The sequence below is a fragment of the Alternaria rosae genome (genome assembly GCF_020736505.1).
Source record: "Alternaria rosae strain MPI-PUGE-AT-0040 chromosome Unknown BKA58scaffold_7, whole genome shotgun sequence".
In the NCBI taxonomy this organism is placed as follows: domain Eukaryota; kingdom Fungi; phylum Ascomycota; class Dothideomycetes; order Pleosporales; family Pleosporaceae; genus Alternaria; species Alternaria rosae.
In genome coordinates, this window is record NW_025763576.1 from 17,513 (window position 1) to 32,469 (window position 14,957).

Sequence of the window (14,957 nt, forward strand, 5' to 3'; positions counted from 1 at the left end):
TTTACACTAATGAATACTCGGAATTTCCCAATGAAGCACACAGATCACCGAAGTTTATGGCGGAAGAATGTTTTGCAGGATGATGGGTGAGCAGGAGTTCTTTCCGTGCCTGCGCGCAGGTGTTGGAACTTTCCGGGACGACACTTGCAGCCATAGCACATGCACCCATGCAGCGAAGCGTCGAACCGACGAAGGAACGGGTCTAGCCTGGGGTAGTTCCGCTCAGGCATCCCGCGACTCGTTAGTCTGTTCGTCGCGCCGAATATCTTTTGTTTCGACTGTTGCCCGTTTCCTCGAGACGAATGCGAACTGCGCATGTGTGGAATGCCTAACTACCTCCCTGGCCCCCCTTCGCCACCGCCATCCTCGCTTCTTCGACACCGAGTTGCGCATACGAATGCACTAACCGCGATCTCGCCTCGCCTTTGCTGGCATTGATACGAGATGGCAGCGTCAGACTACAGCGATAAGAAGGCTCTCGCTGCGGAAGAGAAGGACATTCAATTTGCGTGTACATCCGTCAACTCGACCCAAGAATCTTTTTCGGAAGGAAAGAGTGCAAAGAAGCATGAACGCGTCAAAACCTGGGGAAATGATAGTGTGCATGAGGCAACATGCTCACCGCGAGGTTGGCCGTCGAAACCGCGGTGGAAAGTACGCTGGACTTGGATGTTCCACGACGCCTGTCTGGGTATCTGGCATGCCACAAAATGGACCGCGCGGACGATCAAGAACGCGCCGTTATGGAAACACTTCCGGTGGTCGAAGAAGCAGTTCTATGCCTTTCTCATCTTATTTGTCTCGGTCATCCTGCCTATATTTGCAATGGGCACGGTGACACCCGTGAGATATATGTTCAGAGACAAGACGATGGGTTGCGGCAACACTATCGGCGGAGACCCCCAAAACGCGACCGTGAGGGGAATAGAGAACCTCTTTGCGCTGGACGCTACGTGGGGCCAATTCACCTTCTCGCAGGCCAAGACGATTGATATCCTCTGGGATTTGCTTATTGGGAAAGGCGCACAGGCGTTGGCATGGTGGGCCACGTATAATGTCTTCTGTGACGCGTTACTACGGGCAATAGAACGACATCCAGCGAGCTTTAGCATTTTCCAGAGGATGGCTATGGAAGGGCCCGGTTTGCATTGTTTATGGGAGTTGACGAAAGAGCTGTGGACTGCGAAGAGTATACGGACGCGATTCTTGTTCTTCTACATGTTCTGGTCAACGGGATACGTGCTTCTTGTACCCATTGTCCTCGGCGCCATGACAGGTTACGACAGCACGTCCATCGCATGGCTCGATATCGACGGGTCAAATAACATCATTCCCGCTTCCCAATTGCAAGATTCGTGGGTTATCATAGGCACCAAGAACGAGACGTGGAAGCAACCGGGCTGTGCGGATCGCAATCTGCACAGTAGTTTCAGCTACATCATGGATCACAGACGGCAAGCTTGTACGTTGTCCTCCACCGTGCCCCTCACATACCCACACCCACGATCCAAACGCTTCTCCAAGAATCCTCCGATATACTAACACCAACGAAAACAGGTGACTGCAAATTCCCCAACGGCACCATCGTAACCGCCGCCTACCAAACAGACCTCTACTACCACAACTCATATGTTCGTTATGACGATCTTTTTCTCAACTGCACCTTCGACTTCCCCAACAATACGCAAACTTGGACGGAACAAGACACCTACACCGATAAGACCATCTCTCATTTCTGCAACACCAGCATCTCTGTCCCTGTTAGTGGCAAGACGTACAACGCCGACGACCTCGTCACAAACTACGGGTACTGCTACAATGGAATCGGGTATGAGTACGACGCGCTCATGGGGAGAAGTCGCTGCCTCCCCGACACCGCCAATCCGACATATCAATGGGGTTTCGCGACACTCATGTCTGGTTTGTTCATGCTTGTGACAAGTGGATGGGTTTTTAGTATGTATGTGCTGTGGCAGGACGCGCAATTTAATTCCACGCTGGTGAAGGAGGGCTACAGACTTACGCCGTTGCGCGCGGCGTTCGCGATGGCCGTGGCGGCGAGGAGGCGCACGGGATTAAGCGGCAAAGACCTCATCAGCGCCAAGAATAGGGCGTTGGGCAGACAATTATACGGCAAAAAAGGGACAAGAGGCACGGTTGTGGATCACGGGCTCTTTTTGCAGGACCTCGAAGACACGGAAACCGATACAGATGGTGCGGTCAAGTCGCCCATCACGCCGATGTCACCAACACCCTTGTTATCCACGCCAACTCCTACTTTCGTGTCGGCGGGCAAGGAGAAAGCGTGGATGACTTCTCCGACTGAAGATCAGGATATGGAGATTAGACCGCTGGCTAGGTCGAATACGGATATCTCAGTTCATGTACTGAGTGACGAGGAACTGAGGAAGAGGTATCTACGCGGTGTGGAAGAGGCGCGGTTGAGTCGCAAGCCGCTTAGTCGCGAGGCGACGCTTGTGGGGGAGGGGTTGTGGGAACGAAATCACGAGCTGCCTGGTTACGAGGGACGAAGTCAAGGCCACGATGCCAGTGCCTCAGGTGAAGGGTCTCGAGATGATGAAGGGGGTGAGAACAAGAATGGAGCGGATGAGCAAAGTAAAAGGAAGGATGAGAAGGTTGGGGAATGGAGGAATAGGTTGCAGAAAGTCAGACGACCTGGCTGAGTGCGAATATGTATAGATCATACGAAGTAATGTAATATATGAACGATACACGCAATTTTCGTGGGACTTGCCCGACACAACACGCGTCTCATGGCAGGACACGCCCGACGTTCTAGACATGCAATCCATTTGCTACACTTCGCTCTGCCAGCCGATGTTTGGACACTCTCTCTCTTTAATATCTGAGCACGTAGCTGGATGGATGCCATCTTTGATTTCCCGTTCCTGCTCTCATGCACATTGCTCTATCTTTTTTAGTAATTACTCTGGATCTATAACTTGTGAGGAAGTAAGAAGTACTGCAGGACAGCGGCTTTTATAACCCTCTCGCTCCGCCGTGAGCAGCGCAGTCATCGGGTTGGTGATACGATGGTTCTCATCTTCTAATCCTCATGTGAATTTGCCCTCTTCTTTTGGTATCTTAGGTAGAGTAGCCACTCTTTTGGGTAGTCCGAAGGACATGATAAGCAGCGTTAACATCTTTGGTAGGCCAGGTCGGAGCGAGTCCCCATGATGAGCATGATACGTTGTTCCTTGGAGATCTCAGCTTTTCGTTTCTCTTCTGCCTGCTTATCTCGAAGAATCCTTCAGAATGTGGATTGCGGAGAAGTAACGAGAGGGAAGATGGGAAACATCTTCTGGAGTGTAAGATTTTTAGAAGTGGACAACTCAGACATGGAATAGTTGATATCCGATTTTTGGTTGTCTGCTTCCCATGACACCGCGATTCTGACTTTTTTGTCTTTGGCTGGGGTGTAGGATGTAGAGAAGTAGCGCAAAGGAGAGCATATGACGAAACACTTGCATTTTGTAGCTCAGCTCAGCGCAAGACGGACATTGCTCTAGCTACTGTAACATTTAGTCTTTCGCTTCTCATCGATTTCTTCAAGGACGCTTTTGGCTTTTGACCCGAGAAAGTAGGTCAGGAAGAAATAGTAGGAGGAAGAGCGGAATAACAGTATTTCAACATAGCTCGGAAACAGTCGAAGCAGGCCAGACATTGAGGGTCTCATCGATCGTTATGGTTCTCGCTAATCTTCATAGTGTCTTGATTTACATGTTTTGGTTCTCCAAACCCAGGAGAGGTGATTTTAGCGAATGGGGTGAGGGAGACAAAAGCTAGTCTTATATACGTCTCCCGCTTAGCGCAGGGAGGACGCACATGATCCGTTCGAGATATTGATTCAGGCTCTCCAATTTCCATTCTGCGGTATATGTGCGGATTCAATCTCCTCCCCATGCAACTGTACTTCGATCATTTGGATAGTTGCAAGTTCAAAGACGGACAGGCACATCAAGTTGAACCAATGGTGATTATGAACATGCTTTTCTTCGTCCCCATTTTATCGCCAAACTCTCCAGGAACATGCCAATGCCAAATCGTATTTTGAAAAAGCAGCGGAAGTCGCAGACATATCGATGTTTGCCTTTGGCTTGGAAGAAAAGACGAGGCTGTATGCTGTAGGTCGCAAGAACGTATCTCGTGGATGAGGAACCTTCTATGCTTTCATAGAAGGGTAGGCTGGCGGCGACATCTCCACAAGCATGAGCGAACTCCGACTGGTTTGGGGGAAAGGGCGGAGAAGCAGACATCGTAATATGCAGTTTTGCTTTGGAGAAAGAGTGTAGAATTGAAAGTGCAGCAGGAAGAATTTTGTCTTCGGACTGAGATCTGGAACATGCTTTCATGGGATCAATTTTGATATACCTTGATGTTCTAGCGACCGAAGACATAGTCAGGACTCGTACGATTTTCGAGAACCAGGCCAGAGACATGCGACAACTTTAAGATGGTTTTGGAAGAGAGAGGGAGACGCAGACATCGCAGTGCTGCCATAATCTTTTGGAACACAAGCAAAAGCTTGTGGGATGTAGGAGAGAAGAACGGTGAGGTATGAAAGGCGTTTTTATATACACACACACACACACACACACACACACACACACACACTTCCCGTAGTCGGGGGCCGCGGAGAAGATCATCAATGTAATCAAGCCCCATTTTGTATCACTCTGCGTAATGTGATGATAGGCTTTGTGGTCCATGTATCGATAGCCATGACTTTTCGCTGTTCCGGGAAGAAAGTAAGAGTGTTTGGAAGTGTAGATGTGGGATGCTCAGAGCAACTAATGCATAGACTTTTAGTCTTCTTTCTTCCAACCATGGAATGTTTACCTATGTGTTTTGAGAGAAGAACAAGACGCTCAGGACATGAAGATGTCCCATCTATCTTTTCGGTTTCGATCCAGGATGTTGATATAGTAGGAGAAACACTCAAGAGGTGCGGTATGTATACCTAGTCAGCGCTCCAGAATCATAATACCAGCGCTTGATGTTTTCGGTGTATCACGTGAGCTTGCTGCAGGCCTTTTTATTCCGAGACCAGCGTAGACAGCTCATCATCCTGACTGCCATCAAGTTTGGAAGACAGAGGCGGCTCATGAAATTTTCTGGTACTGTTCTGAGTCAAGACGTTGTTGAGTACTTGTTTCGAGGCGACAGAAACTTGACCATTCAGTCAACTCCTTTTGTTTTTATGATACTGTCTCGCACACATGAGCGTGGAACCGCGCACTTTGAACGAAGGAAGGGATTATGCATCACGCCTCTCCAAATTTTGGGACCGAGGAGCGGAGGAGAGACAACCATGGTGACTTCAGAGATTCATTTTGGTAATTGTCTGGGTATTTTATGAGATATGAAGAAGGGGATCGACAGGAAGAAGGACGGCTTTTATACCACCGTCGGCCGCTCTCTACAAGCACGGAATCTCCTCAAAAGAGCTATCTCAAGCCAAATATCCAGAAACTGCTGTCTTTTGGAGCGACTCAGTCCGAGCTGAATCTCGTCTTGGCTACCTTCTTGTCGGCATCGCCGCTCTGATAGCATCCTTCAACCACCCCGGCAGTTCCTCCCCATCCCCATCCGCGTCAAACTTGCCCCCACTTTCTCTTGTCTCAAACACCCTCCCCAACCACATGCCACGCTTAAACAAATTCTCTTTCTCTTCCTCCTCCTCACCATCCAACCCAACCTTCCCCTTCTCCACAACATCCTCAAGCCACGTCCTAAACCCCGGATAAACATACATAGCCGCCACCCCTCCACTAGCCCAAGTAGCACACGCCCACTCCATCTCTTCCCACTCCTCTTCGCTACCCGCGAAATCCCTTATTGCGGCTCTCACACTATTCTTTTCGCGTTCACCTAAGCTCCCGTCGTCCAGCATCTTCTTCACAGCCTGCTTTATCGGCATGATGGTGGAAGGCGGGAGGAGCCACGTATTATCAATCTCCTGTGTACCAATCTCCAAGGCACGACCAATGAGAAAATGCTCCGAAACGTCGTCGCAGGCATAGGCCTTGGCTGTTGGAGGTGGGGCGAATGGCCATTTATCCCATCGGGTTGGTAGGTCGAGCGAGAGATCAGTGAAGTAGTCTTCTTCAGTGGGGTCGAGCCAGCGTAGTTTGTCGACGGAGTGGAGGGGTGTTTGGAAGTCGCCTAGTGGGTGACCCCATGCGGAACCAAAGCCGTTGCTGAAGCGGAGGAAAGCTTTGTAGTCGGAGGGCAAAGTGATGTTGAGACGGGCCTCGGCTTCTTCGATCTGGGATTCTATTGCGGGGGCATTGAAGAGGGAAGTCTCGGGTGGCTGTTCGTTCGCGTTACTATATTGTCTGGCCTTCGGGTTGGTCTGCGTGTTGTATTCTACCGCTTTCAAGAGTTCTTGGACGGAGAGGTTTGACCTCAGTTTACTTCGACCGTTTGCGAGTCGCTTGGTCACAGTATGCTCGAAGTCTTGGGCGAAGTTCGCAAGCGCTGCTTCATCGATGTCGAATTGTTGTCTCAGCGCTCCACGTTTGTATAGCTTCCATACCTGCCAAGACTCCATTGCTGGCTGGGTTTCATACGATTGCTCCCCCAGGCTGTGCGCTAGCCAATGTAATAGCTTATAGGATGTCGGGGCGCCCGACTTACGTAGTGTTGCGTCCCTGGGGTGCTGTTCATGATACGCTTCACACAACAACACCATATCCAAAGCGCTTACCAGCCCGCTCCTCACGTCCCTGATTTTGGCTACTGGACGTGCAATCTCAAAGCTATGAATGATATCTCGTATGTAATCAAGCATCTGAGCAGTGGTGGACGGGCGGTCCAGCTTATGGGTGTTGAATGCCACCGCGCGATCGGAGTCTGGCATACCAATGGGATAATACCATTTCGTTGCAAAATCTTTAGCGAAAAGTTTCAGCTCTTCTTGTACATCGTCTGGTGTTATTGTTTCGTCATCCTCCGTTCGAGTATCGTCGCCCTTGGTCTTGGCTCGTCTCTTCCTCACAGCCTGTCGCACCTTCTCTTCCTCGCCTTCAGGCCACGACACACCATCTGCTCGCGCATGGAGGTTCCAGAGGAACCAAAGAGACCGAAGGCTTCCGAATCGGTCGTGGTAAAAGTCATGGTTGTTGAGACTGCTTAGTAGGCGCCCTGCAACATCTGTGTAGCCGAGGAGGGCCAGCTCCAGAATAACGCGCGAAGTGTAGTTATACAGGTTACCGATATCGCAACGCGATAGGAATGCGTTAAGAGAGTTTCCAGATGAGGAAGACATGATGATGTGCTAGCAGTCGTTCGGACTCGTCCAGGTTGAAGAACGCGTCGCGTGTGGAGGCGGGGGTGACGTCATGTGAATGATTAGGCAACCAAGAGCACCACAATGAGGGAGAACACATGGGAAGAACGTGGTCGGATAGGAATGGAGTTCCACTGATTGATATACAAGCCCAAGGGAAGTCCGACAAGATTTGATCATATGCGCGCCGATACTAATCATCGAAACCAAAACATCAGAGAACCCAGACTTAGGCCTAGACCACGACCTCAAGTTCAGTTCTATACCCATCTCCGCGTACGATCCTTGTCGAAGTCGCGACGATATGTGCGACCAACCAATCTAGAAACAATCGTGGTTTAGGATCCTGAAGTCGAAAGCAAACTGCTGTCGCAGTGGGTGACGCCAGTGTCTCGCAGAGAGTGATTAAGTGCCTAAGTAAGGGTTAGACAATAGAAATGACAGTGGAAATGACTTGAGGAGTTGAGAAAAGATAAGTGTGAACAGTATGTATACCGATGTAAATGGTTGGAGACAAAAGGAAAAAGGAAAGGTTGACAGTGGAAATGAGTTGAGACACAAGGAAAGAGATGCTTGACTGTGGAAATGACTATATGAACAAAAGACACGCAAGAGAAACCTTACCATGGCAGCTGAAAGTGTCGCGTCGAGGTAGTCGTGGTGGTCGTTGTAGTGGATTTCTTCTGCGAACCAGTGGGGAGTAGAAGCGTTGGACTGCGGAGGTGGAGCGCAACATATATGCGTGCGCTCGGCCTCCGGATGAACTATCGGCAGCGAGATAAGCGAGACCGAACAATAGGCGGCTGTCCAATTGTTGGGTCTGAGCTGAAGTGAGAGTGAAGACGAAGGCGCGCGTGCTGGGATCAAGTGAGCACGGGCCAGAAAGCCGCCGGTGGGGAGAGAAGAGCTCGAACTGGCACCGGCATTTGATGGGAAGGCTAGACGTCCGGCTTGTCAGTGAGTAGACGGGTTAGTGGAAGCTGATGATGAGGCCTGTCATTCAGTGTGCGACGGCGTCCTTGTAGTGACCAATTCTGATTACATATCCACGGGTATCATTAATTACAACCGCTCAATAAACAAATGAAAGCGCTCCTCACATCTCCCTTTCTTGTATCCTCGTCCCTTGCTTCAACGGCGTCTCATCCCCAAACACACTAGGCGCCGGCGCGTCGTTGCTACTCCTCGAGCTACCTTCTATGAAATCTTTCCTGTCAACGTAATCTTTCCTATCCTCATGTGTGATATGTAGATCGGTTCTACACTGGATACCACCTAGCTCCAGACTCTCGTCACTATCGATCTTGCTCAGCCCCGTGCTGCGCATGTTGGTCGTATTGCGTTTAGATCGGTTGGTAAGCTGCACTGAATGCGGTTGGTGCGAGCGTGCGTTGGAGCGGGAGTGCGAGTCGGGGCCTGAGGAGCTGTGGAATTCTTCGGGGTTCATATCGTTCTGGGGCTTGCCTTGCGCGAGGCGGACGACGAGGGAGGCCATGGACATTTCGATGTTGAGCTTGACCATGTAGACGACGGGGTGGAATTGGATGTATACGACTTGGTTTTTGAGGAACATGAGACCGATGAGAAGGGCGTCCATGGCGATGGAGACGACCATTAGCTTGCCGTTGAAGCCTACAAGCGGCGCGTATTTGGTCAGGCCGTGTTGTTCGACGAGCCTGATCTTAACGGTGCGCAGGAAGTACCAGTTCAGGCCTGCGTCGACGATCAAGATGAGCACCTTGCTGATCTTGTCCCAGACGTTGTTGATCTTGACGAATGTTTCGCTGATTGGCGGGACAGTGTGCGATGGGATCCAGATACAGAAGACGGCGATGTTAATGCTGGTGATGAGGACTACTGTTCCCCATTTGAGGTTGCGGATGGTAGTCCGGTGTTCTGCGATGAGGGCAATGCGGTTGATGATGATTTGCATGAGCAGTTGGATCTCCCACACCCAGAAGAACAGGATGAAGAATAGGACAGGAACACTGCAATTCTTGTTAGTATGAGGCCTCATATCGTGTAGTAGGGGCAGGAAACTAACGTCGGCCCAAGCTTATCGTTCAAGAACAGCCATCCAATGATACCGATGATGACATTGACCAGAATCTCACCCCATATCATGTAGATGTAGGCCGACCGTAGTGGGCTGTGGTTCCGCCGTGTCTGCTTGACAGCCTCCCATACTGTTAAGAACCCGAACCCAATCGTGAAGCCGGCGGCCAGAGCCGCAAGCTGGAAGTCCTGGACGGTAGTCGACATTGTGTGGTGTAAGTAACGCCGAAGTTGGGGAAGGGAAAGTCCGTTCAGAAAGAACCTAGAGCAGGAGAGCTCAGGGTCTTCAAAACGACCATATATCGCTCTTGATCCCGAAAAGGAGGCACGCCCGCTCCAGAAAGCACGTTGCAAACTGCCGATAAGTTCATCATGGGTAACTGACTAGCAATGGGATGGCATTAGTGGACGGGACGGCATGCACCGTGGAGCTGTCAACATAGCAAGCGGCTTGGGTTGTCCTGCCATGCTCTAGCTGCCAATCACCACGTGTAGATGCTACTCGCTAGTAATCCCAAGTGTTCCGAAGGACCCTCGCTTGCGTTTGCGAGTAGACGTGCATTGAGGAGTGGACCAGCTGCCTAGCCTGGTATCAACCAGCGGGACACTAACCTCTCTAGCCTCCGACGTTCAGAGTGCCACTTGTAAGTTAGATGTGTGTCTCCTACCCGAAAGTAAGTGTCATCTTAAACCTTAAATTGGACACGGCTGACGTATATCGTGGAACGTAATGGAAATACCAGATTTTGTGCTTGTTGAAGATGATTACTATTCTCCTCGCGTGCTGAACGACAGTCGCCGATTTCATGACATGTAAGTAATGATGAACATAGATGTCGCGATAATACCTCCGAGGACTGGGATACTCAAGATTTTCCCAAGGTTGCCTTCCTGCGTGGGGCCGCGGATCTTCAACGCTCATGGAACTCGTCGACGCGAATGCATGAATGCACGACATCCGACTCCACACCAAAGACGCAGAATCTGCACCGCCACTTCGTCAGTTGACCCCTGGGCTGATACACAGAGCTTCTACACTCCCACCTCCCCGCAATTGTTGCGTAAAGCTGGGCGTCACGGCCCAAAGTCTGCATTTGATGTGCACCGATGATTGAGACGAAGTTGGTACGCGTCAAATGCTGATACCCGCATGAGACCCTATCGAAGTATGGGGTCATCTCTGCTGGTGGCTTCGGGGTACACTCGTAGCTTCCGCCGCTGCCCCTGACCACATGAGCGAATACGACCGAGGAAGCCCCGCAATTATACAAGACGATGGTTGCAGTCAATCCAGTCGAAGATGATGCTGAGGTGCTGGTGGCCGACATTGACCGGGATGGCAATGTGCAGAGTCATGGAACATCGTACGAGGATCTTGGCTCAGCTGACCATAGTCTGCAACCCAAGTCTTGCAAGAAGATATCTGCGTGCTGCAGGTCGCAAAAGAAAAACTACATTGTATGTGGCGTTGTCTCTCAAGACCCAATCTTCTGGAATTCTCCCTTTCCAATCGGTGCTTCTCCGGTTTCCGGCAATCTGGCCAAACGCGTCCCTGCGACACGGCTCGCAGTCCGTGCGCGGAGTTTCTCGCTACCCGCAGAGAGAGCGGGCTTCGAGAGGCCCGCTCCAGATCTGGAGGATGAGCCGCATCTTGGATGAACCGAGGATGCGCTCGTATTGCGCAACTGGTCTCGTCGCGTCCACTTGTACTTGGGGTCTGTCAGAAGATGTGTCAAGGCCAAGGATCGCCACCAAGATTGTTGATGGAGACAGGCATCAGCTGGTATTGGCAAAGTCGGCGAGCTGGAGCCTCGAGCCTGGCGTGACGGATCAGCGGGCAGTCGAACTAAGCAAGGGACGGTGGTGTGTAGCCTGAGAACGGCAGATTGCATATAGAGCAAAAGAGGAAGTACATATAGTATAAGGTTTATTTGACACTCAGATGCCGTGTTCATTCTGCGCCTCTCACACCTAGTTCACGCCGTCGTCTATCGCTTCCTCACTCCCGTTGGCGTTCACAGTACACTGGTAAACCTGCGATCAGTCCTGCGCATCGATGCCAAACTCCTCTTGAACTTCGACTATCCGTACGCCCCGCTGATCCGCAATAAGGCCCATCAAGCCCTGACCCACATCTTTCAGCTCGTTGTATTCGTGTAACAACTTGATGTGCTCTTTCACGATCTTGTTTGCAGCCGCCATGATATCGGTCTCAGTAGGTTCATCATTGGCATCGCCTGATTCGGCATCTGAAAGGGCGTTCTCCTCCATCAGCACTTGGATCGCTGGAAGGGTACCGAGAGAGGCTAAGAGTGCAGCTTTTTGGGCTCTCAGATTGTCAAGGGTGATTTCCTGTGGTGTTCTCGACGGAGGCATTGGGATGGGCGATGACAAGCGTTGGGCGTCAGCGTGTGGTTGGGCATGGGTAGATGGTTGAGCGATTGGTGAACTAGCACCAAAACTTGAGTTTGCGCTCTCTTTCGATGATGCCACTTCTTCTACGGATGGCTGTTGGTCCGCGGTTCGGCTTCGGGAAGTTTGTTCCTGACCGATCTCCGAGCTAGTTCCGTTTTCGATCGTTGCAGCTTCGCTAGTGTTGGTATTCATTCGCGCGTCAGGAGGCCTATCTGCTTGGTCTTGAGCCCTGTGGCGCGTGGAGCTGGTGTAGTCGTCCGGCATGGTCGTGGCGGGACCTGCGTCGCCTGGCGAGCCTATCGTAATACTTGTCGTATTTGACTGCATGCTGGCTGCTGTTGAGTCCGGCAGAGAATGATCCTATCGCATGTGAGCGCGTGAACTTACATAGCATTGGTCTAGGACAGACTACGTTCTCGCTCATATGTCCATCTATCAGATGATGCCGTACAGCTGGACTCGGGTCATCTTTCGACTCTTGGGGCAGACTGTCGCGTGTGACAGTACTTTGCGATTGACATGTTGCTCCGTTTGAGAATTCGGAGTCGACGCTGAACTCCGATGGAGCGAGTGCAGTAGCACCTGGTACGTTCAACGGCGCATCCGCCATCGTGAGTTGAATAGCCTCAGGTACTTCCTGTTCGGCAGGATATGGATTGGCATGGCTTACGGGTGGTTGCTGTTCGTCACCACCGGCTGTGGGGTCAGATTCAACCTCCTTGGCAACTGAACCCCCGTCTTCAGTTGAAACGACCATCACGTGAGGCCCCTCTGACGTGTCTCTAGCCGTCGATTCTGGCTGTTGTGGATGCTTTTGTGTGTGGAGTCTCAGGCCGTGGCTGCCACCTTCGACAGCCGCTCCTTCTCCTCTTTGCGCTGCAGTCGTCTCATGAAGCATCATGTTAGTCTGATCAATTCTCAACGCGCGGACGTCAACTGGAGCATCAATGAGATCGGCGCCCAAGATTACAGACGTGCTGGCATCGCGTTCGGGCAATGCTTGTTGAAGGCCATCTGCCACGTGCAGCGCGTCTTGTCGCTCTTGGTACGGAACATTGGACACTGCGCAATGCTTGTCGCCCGCTTCATCCGGAACAACACAAGGTGACGACGTCATTGGATCATCATCCGAGTCCGCGATTTCAGTGACGCCCTTCTCGAAAGTCATGGAGTGAATGGCGAAGCTGAAGCTGCAGGCCAGTGATGGTGTCGGAGATGATGGTGTTGATCGCCCGGTCGGAGTGTGGCGGAAGCCAATGGCGGTGGCGCCTTCTGTTCACGTAAGCACGAGATTGCGACGACGCCTGCAAGGGAAACAACAACCACACTCGCCTCCCCATTCGGTCCCACCTTAGCACGCGCCTGATGCTATCCTGAAACACCTTACGCGGCAGACTCCACGATAATCACCTGCTCGTGGCGCCAGCTGCAGCGACCCGAATCTTATTCAGAAAACCCCAGGGCGGAATGGGGGTCACTACGAGAACGGCCCTTGCGGCGTTTCTTTACACCGCAGCAGTCACAGCTCACGACCACGATATGGATGCGATCCCAGACGGTGATGCCATATCACCTGACCCAATAGTGGGTTGACACCTCGACTAGCCCGGTTCAGAGAGAATGACTGATGGTTGATGTAGGACTCGATATTATGGACGCACATCTTGATCCAAACGGTGGCATGGGGCATCATCTTCCCGACTGGTATGGTGTTAGGAGTAGGTTACCTCACATTGAGACTGAGGAGCATGGGCTGACAGCAACGTTAGATAATACGATCCAAATGGCACGTCCCGGTACAATCCCTCGGAACCGTCCTCGCAATCATCGGATACTTTCTCGGCCATAGACACAAGGGCAGGCAGTTCACCGACAACATCCACTCCCAGTTCGTCCCTGTTATCATGCTCATGTTAGTGTCCCAGGTCGCCATGGGCATCTACCTGAAGTTACACCTGGAGAAGGGCATCAATGGGAAGATACGGCGCGTGGTAGTGAAGGCGCATGGTGTTGTTGGAAAGGCCATGCCAGTGGTGACATGGGTGCAATTCCTCTTTGGAGGGATTACCGCACTCGGCTTCTGCAGAGCGGACCATACCGGACAATGTCTGGCGCATTTCATCATGGGCAGCGCCTTCATCGCATACGGCATCATCCTCCTTATCCTACTCCTAGTAGGGCAGATGTGGCTGCGGAGGACCGGAAGGAGCCAGGAGTTCTTCGACTCGCTCGTGATCGCCGCCTGGGGCTGCGTCAACACCTTCACCGAACACCGCTGGGGAGGACCATGGGTACACAACGACCTTCAGCACACATCTATGGGCATCGTATGGTGGGCTGCGGGCTTGGTCGGTGTCTGGCTGAGCCGAAAGCGCAATGGACAACCGAAGCGTAACCTTATCCCTGGTATCATCATCTTGATGACCGGATGGGCCATGTCTGCGCACCCGCAACATCTGCCAATTTCGACCATGATCCACACCATTTTCGGCTACACCCTCATGGCCGCAGGTGCCGCACGCATCATCGAGATCTCGTTCGTACTCAAGGACCGCGCTTCTGTTGCGACCGATGGCTCGGACCCGAACAGCTTCCAATACCTGACACCGTTCCTGCTGATGGCTGGAGGCTTCATGTTCATGGGCGCCACCGAAGAGCAGATGAAGCTGCTATCTGATGCGAACGTCACGCACGTGTCTTACGTGCTGATCCTCTATAGCATCGCCTTCTTACTATTCCTTTGTAAGTCTCCCCACAGTCCTCGCCACTTTCTCAAACTAACCCATGTCTAGTTGTCAACATGCTCATCCACCTCTACGCTGTGTACACTTGGGAACAAGACGACAAAGCCGATGCCGAAGCGCCCCTCACGAACGGTCACGCGAACGGGCACGTCAATGGATACACTAGGGTCGATCGTAGAGTGAGAGATGCTGAGGAGTTCGAGCTGGAAGGTCTCGACTCAGATGACGACGATGAGGATTCACCGCGTCTGAATAAGGAGCATAGATCTCTAGCTGCGCAGCATTGAGCCTCTTTTCTTTCTTGTTGACATAGACGCATAGGGCATACAGGAATACATACGCATATTATTATCATTGGTCAATATCAGTCCATGCAGTACGTCGCCGTGAGATAGACACACTATATGACAAGGTGGCTGCATGGGTGTACT

The 14,957-nt window shown here is 51.6% G+C and overlaps 6 protein-coding genes across 6 annotated transcripts; 3 read left to right on the top strand and 3 right to left on the bottom strand.

The window, feature by feature from the left end:
* Positions 1-205: 205 nt before the first annotated feature.
* On the top strand, positions 206-2,684 carry BKA58DRAFT_363494 (uncharacterized protein; the record flags this gene model as incomplete). Its single annotated transcript, XM_046168831.1, has 3 exons — positions 206-1,462; positions 1,558-2,257; positions 2,348-2,684. Exons 1-3 carry the CDS (start codon positions 445-447, stop codon positions 2,682-2,684), a joined length of 2,055 nt encoding a protein of 684 aa, XP_046022943.1. The 5' UTR covers positions 206-444.
* Positions 2,685-5,539: 2,855 nt separating this feature from the next.
* BKA58DRAFT_459879 (uncharacterized protein) lies at positions 5,540-7,291 on the bottom strand (the record flags this gene model as incomplete). The annotated part of the gene is made up of 1 exon (XM_046174734.1): positions 5,540-7,291. The coding sequence occupies one exon, from the start codon at positions 7,289-7,291 to the stop codon at positions 5,540-5,542; it is 1,752 nt and encodes a 583-aa protein (XP_046022944.1).
* Positions 7,292-8,361: 1,070 nt separating this feature from the next.
* On the bottom strand, positions 8,362-9,802 carry BKA58DRAFT_202267 (uncharacterized protein). Its single transcript, XM_046165849.1, has 2 exons — positions 9,357-9,802; positions 8,362-9,300 (listed from the first exon to the last, which is right to left on the bottom strand). The coding sequence occupies exons 1-2, from the start codon at positions 9,572-9,574 to the stop codon at positions 8,409-8,411; spliced, it is 1,110 nt and encodes a 369-aa protein (XP_046022945.1). The 5' UTR covers positions 9,575-9,802; the 3' UTR covers positions 8,362-8,408.
* Positions 9,803-10,496: 694 nt separating this feature from the next.
* Positions 10,497-11,281, top strand: BKA58DRAFT_202259 (uncharacterized protein). Its single transcript, XM_046165848.1, has one exon. It carries the CDS (start codon positions 10,668-10,670, stop codon positions 11,241-11,243), a length of 576 nt encoding a protein of 191 aa, XP_046022946.1. The 5' UTR covers positions 10,497-10,667; the 3' UTR covers positions 11,244-11,281.
* BKA58DRAFT_387743 (Swi5-domain-containing protein) lies at positions 11,280-13,011 on the bottom strand. Its single transcript, XM_046170597.1, has 2 exons — positions 12,192-13,011; positions 11,280-12,142 (listed from the first exon to the last, which is right to left on the bottom strand). Exons 1-2 carry the CDS (start codon positions 12,948-12,950, stop codon positions 11,408-11,410), a joined length of 1,494 nt encoding a protein of 497 aa, XP_046022947.1. The 5' UTR covers positions 12,951-13,011; the 3' UTR covers positions 11,280-11,407.
* A 58-nt stretch (positions 13,012-13,069) lies between these two features.
* Positions 13,070-14,953, top strand: BKA58DRAFT_470634 (uncharacterized protein). The gene is made up of 4 exons (XM_046175194.1): positions 13,070-13,366; positions 13,423-13,500; positions 13,552-14,524; positions 14,575-14,953. The coding sequence occupies exons 1-4, from the start codon at positions 13,250-13,252 to the stop codon at positions 14,811-14,813; spliced, it is 1,407 nt and encodes a 468-aa protein (XP_046022948.1). The 5' UTR covers positions 13,070-13,249; the 3' UTR covers positions 14,814-14,953.
* The last annotated feature ends 4 nt before the right edge of the window (positions 14,954-14,957 follow it).

Coding starts and splice junctions, on each gene's coding strand:
- BKA58DRAFT_202267 (XM_046165849.1), bottom strand. CDS start 9,574: ATGTCGACTACCGTCCAGGACTTCCAGCTTGCGGCTCTGGCCGCCGGC. Junction 9,301..9,356: donor AACGATAAGCTTGGGCCGAC/GTTAGTTTCCTG, acceptor CAAGAATTGCAG/TGTTCCTGTCCTATTCTTCA.
- BKA58DRAFT_202259 (XM_046165848.1), top strand. CDS start 10,668: ATGATGCTGAGGTGCTGGTGGCCGACATTGACCGGGATGGCAATGTGC.
- BKA58DRAFT_387743 (XM_046170597.1), bottom strand. CDS start 12,950: ATGACTTTCGAGAAGGGCGTCACTGAAATCGCGGACTCGGATGATGAT. Junction 12,143..12,191: donor GACATATGAGCGAGAACGTA/GTCTGTCCTAGA, acceptor CACATGCGATAG/GATCATTCTCTGCCGGACTC.
- BKA58DRAFT_470634 (XM_046175194.1), top strand. CDS start 13,250: ATGGGGGTCACTACGAGAACGGCCCTTGCGGCGTTTCTTTACACCGCA. Junction 13,501..13,551: donor CGACTGGTATGGTGTTAGGA/GTAGGTTACCTC, acceptor CAGCAACGTTAG/ATAATACGATCCAAATGGCA. Junction 14,525..14,574: donor CGCCTTCTTACTATTCCTTT/GTAAGTCTCCCC, acceptor ACCCATGTCTAG/TTGTCAACATGCTCATCCAC.